The sequence below is a fragment of the Ipomoea nil genome, unplaced genomic scaffold (genome assembly GCF_001879475.1).
Source record: "Ipomoea nil cultivar Tokyo-kokei standard unplaced genomic scaffold, Asagao_1.1 scaffold0380, whole genome shotgun sequence".
Classification (NCBI taxonomy): domain Eukaryota; kingdom Viridiplantae; phylum Streptophyta; class Magnoliopsida; order Solanales; family Convolvulaceae; genus Ipomoea; species Ipomoea nil.
Window position 1 is genome coordinate 567,587 of NW_017616808.1, and position 4,170 is coordinate 571,756.

Consider the following 4,170-nt stretch of genomic DNA (forward strand, 5'->3'; position numbering starts at 1 on the left):
ATCAAAATTTGATATATATAAAAAAAAAAACAATGAAAGTATATATTCTGTTCAAATTTACTTATTATTATTATAACATCTAATAAGATGTTAATTCTATTAGGATGTGGGAATGGTACAATAAATGATGTGCAAATGCATTTGGAGTCAAATTGTGATTCAGCTCTCCCGACTCAAAACAACTATCCCAACCTAAGTGTAGAAATGGATGAAGTGCTTGGTCATCAAACAAACACATCAAACATACAAGATGGTTAGTTTATAAGAATTTGATTGTATAAAGTAAATATTGTCTCACAAATTCTTAATATTCTATACTACAATTTCAGTTGAATCTGTAGACCTTGGTGACCCGGACGACATATGTGAGCATTGTGGTGGTTTTTTTTGGTATGAGGAAAGACTCTACAAGTCAAAAACAAAAAACACAGTTAAATACTCAGGATGTTGTGTGAACGGGAAAATCAAACTGCCTAGAAACACACTACCTCCAAAGAAGTTATATGATCTTTTTTTTACATTGAGTGAAAAGCAGAAATATTTTCTTCAAAATATAAGATCGTATAATAATATGTTCTGTTTTACATCAATGGGTGCTAAGATAGACAGGACAATAAACAATGGGTCATCCCCTCCAATTTTCAGAATCCGTGGTCAGAACTTCCATCGTATTGGTAGCCTGATTCCACCAAATGGGACCTATCCGAAGTTTGCACAATTGTATATTCATGATACTGATAATGAAATTAAGAATCGTATTACTTCTGTCAGGTATAGTACATGATGCCACAATTTGTTAATTTCATCAATTCATTTAACAATTACTTTAAATAAATATAACGAGTCATTTTCTTTATTCCTCTATAAAGGGAGAACATAGCTACACAAGATTTGCATGTTGAGGTGGTGGAGGACATTAAGGAGGTTTTAGACGGGAATAATGTGTTGGTTAAATCATTCCGTATGGCCAAGGCAGAAATTGAGAGAAATCCACGTGTAGAGATAAAAATGAGATTAATTGGTAAGAGAACTAAAGATGCAAGAACTTATAACCTACCAACGACGTCAGAGGTTGCTGCACTTATTGTTGGTGATTTAGATCCATCCATAGGCCACAGAGATATTTTGGTTGAGAGCAATTCCGGGGTGCTTAAGCGAATTACTGAATTAAATCCATCATACCTACCATTGCAATATCCTATTCTATTTCCTTATGGGGAAGATGGATATAGAGAGGATATACAGTTTGCAACCAATGGTTCTAACAACAACAATGCAAGGCAACGTATATCTCAACGGGAGTATTTTGCTTATCGATTACATGAAAGGTTAGAAGAGATTTCTACCATATTGTATGCTCGGAGGTTATTTCAACAATTTATAGTGGATGCATACACAATGGTTGAATCTGCCAGGCTTATATACATAAGGACACACCAAAAATCGCTGAGGTGCGAAGCTTTGAAAGGACTGACAGATGCATTGACGCGAGGTGAAGTACAAGCTAGCACCCAAGGAAAGCGAATACTTTTACCATCAAGTTTTACGGGCGGAGCAAGGTACATGATCCAGAATTACCAGGATGCAATGGCCATTTGTAGACACATTGGTTACCCCAACCTATTCATAACGTTCACGTGTAATCCAAAATGGCCCGAAATACAGCGGTACATTACCAAGAGAAATCTCAATGCAGAAGATCGTCCGGATATTTTATCCCGTATATTCAAGATGAAATTGGATTGTCTAATAAAGGAAGTAAAGAATGGTGAGCTTTTTGGTCCTGTGAAATCAGGTATATATTGAATTCCATTAAACGCTATGTTTTTTTTTATTTTACTTTTGTCTACGTATATCATGTTAAACTAATGGAAGATTATTATGTAAATGTAGTTATTTACACCATTGAATTCCAAAAACGTGGACTACCGCATGCACATATTCTAATATTCCTCAAGAACAAAGTTGACATGACGAGTCCGACGTACATGGATTCAATCATAAAGGCTGAGGTACCAGACAAGACAATGCAAATGAAATACTACAATGCAGTCGAGGAATTCATGGTTCATGGACCATGTGGAATCGCCAGAAGGAATTCTCCGTGCATGGTTAATGGAAAGTGTTCAAAGCACTTCCCCAAACGATTTGTAGCAGAGTCTAAGTTTGACCAGGATGGGTATCCAGTTTATATGCGTCGGGACAATGGTAGAACAGTCAAGAAGAATGGTATAGAACTAGACAACCGATATGTTGTCCCGCATAATAGATATTTGCTTTTGAGGTACAAGGCTCATATCAACGTAGAATGGTGCAACCAGTCGAGATCAATCAAGTACCTCTTCAAGTATGTCAACAAGGGTAATGACCGTGTCACAGCAGAATTCTACAATAGTACCATCGATGAAAACGGTGAGGAGGTGGTGGATGAGATTAATATGTACTATGATTGTAGGTACGTTTCAGCATGCGAGGCAGCCTGGCGACTATTCAGTTTTGAGGTCCAATATCGGACACCGGCTGTTGAAAGATTAAGCTTCCACCTTCCAGATTGTCAGTCCATTGTATTCGCTGATGATGAAAATATTGATAATGTTTTAGGTCGTGAAACAGTGGGACAAAGTATGTTCAAAGGATGGTTCGAAGCCAATAAGAAATATGAAGATGCACGCTCATTAACATACATTGAAATGCCCAATAAATTTGTTTGGAAGAGAGATATTCGAGAGTGGCATCCAAGAAAGAAGGGGTTTTCAATTGGTCGCATCTTCTTCGTACCTCCTGGTAGTGGTGAAATATACTATCTTAGATGTCTTTTGAATATTGTTCGTGGACCAACCAGTTTTAAAGACATTATGACATTTAATGGGGTAGAATACATGACATTCAGGGATGCATGTTACGCACGTGGATTATTAGATGACGACAAAGAGTATATTGATGCAATTGAGGAAGCAAGTTATTGGTCATCTGGACATGCGATGAGAAAGTTGTTTGTTATACTATTGCTTTCAAACTCATTATCCAGACCTGAACATGTATGGGATGAGGTGTGGCATCATTTAGTCGAAGATGCTGAATTCATGCATAGAAAACAACTAAATAAACCAGGTTTTAGAATCGTGCATAAAACATATATTTAATTACATAATATATTTAATTACATATATATATATATATATATATATATATATATATATATATATATATATATATATATATATATATATATATATAATATAATAACTAATAACTAATAACTAACAATACTATTACTTTTTTTTTTTTACTTTACAGATTTGATACTAAAAGAGTGTGAGAAAAAAAACTTCGGTTTAATTGAGCTAGAAAAATTGTTGATAATACACAATAAGTCTCTTAAAAACTTTCCTCCGATGCCAACACCTAACATGGATGATTCAAGATTGGTTGATAACATTTTGTTATTTGAGGAGTTGAACTATGATCGCGAAGCACTCCAAGCAGAGAGCGAAGAATTGGCATCAAGATTGACTGATGAGCAGAAAGAGATCTACAACACAATCATCCAAAATTTGTCTAATGGCAGTGGTGGACTATTCTTCGTTTATGGTTACGGTGGTACTGGGAAAACTTATCTATGGAAGGCGTTGTCATCAACATTGCGAGCTAGCGGTGATATTGTTATCAATGTGGCATCCAGTGGTATTGCGTCGTTGTTACTTCCTGGTGGTCGAACCGCTCATTCAAGGTTTTCCATCCCTATTGCAATAAACGAAGACTCCACATGTAATATTAAACAAGGTAGCCATCTAGCCGAATTGATCGTCCGGAGTAAATTGATTATATGGGACGAAGCTCCTATGATGCACAAACACTGCTTTGAAGCGTTGGATAGGACAATGAGAGATTTGCTTCAATTTCAAAATCCAACAGTGCTGACCAAACATTTGGTGGAAAGACGGTGGTGTTTGGTGGCGATTTCCGGCAAATATTACCAGTTGTACCAAAAGGATCTAGACAGGATATTATTTCTGCAACAATCAACTCATCGTATCTATGGAACAATTGTAAGGTTTTGAGATTGACAAAAAACCTTCGATTAAATCGAAGCATGCCGGGGATTGACATGAAAAAACTAGAGGACTTTGCAGATTGGATTGCGAGTATAGGTGATGGAACTATGGTGGT

The 4,170-nt window shown here is 36.3% G+C and overlaps 1 protein-coding gene across 1 annotated transcript; it reads left to right on the forward strand.

Annotated features, from left to right (window-relative positions):
* Positions 1-589: 589 nt before the first annotated feature.
* On the forward strand, positions 590-4,061 carry LOC109171743. Its single transcript, XM_019320797.1, has 4 exons — positions 590-771; positions 870-1,795; positions 1,894-3,111; positions 3,298-4,061. Exons 1-4 carry the CDS (start codon positions 590-592, stop codon positions 4,059-4,061), a joined length of 3,090 nt encoding a protein of 1,029 aa, XP_019176342.1.
* The last annotated feature ends 109 nt before the right edge of the window (positions 4,062-4,170 follow it).

Coding starts and splice junctions, on each gene's coding strand:
- LOC109171743 (XM_019320797.1), top strand. CDS start 590: ATGGGTGCTAAGATAGACAGGACAATAAACAATGGGTCATCCCCTCCA. Junction 772..869: donor AATCGTATTACTTCTGTCAG/GTATAGTACATG, acceptor TCCTCTATAAAG/GGAGAACATAGCTACACAAG. Junction 3,112..3,297: donor AAAACAACTAAATAAACCAG/GTTTTAGAATCG, acceptor TTTACTTTACAG/ATTTGATACTAAAAGAGTGT.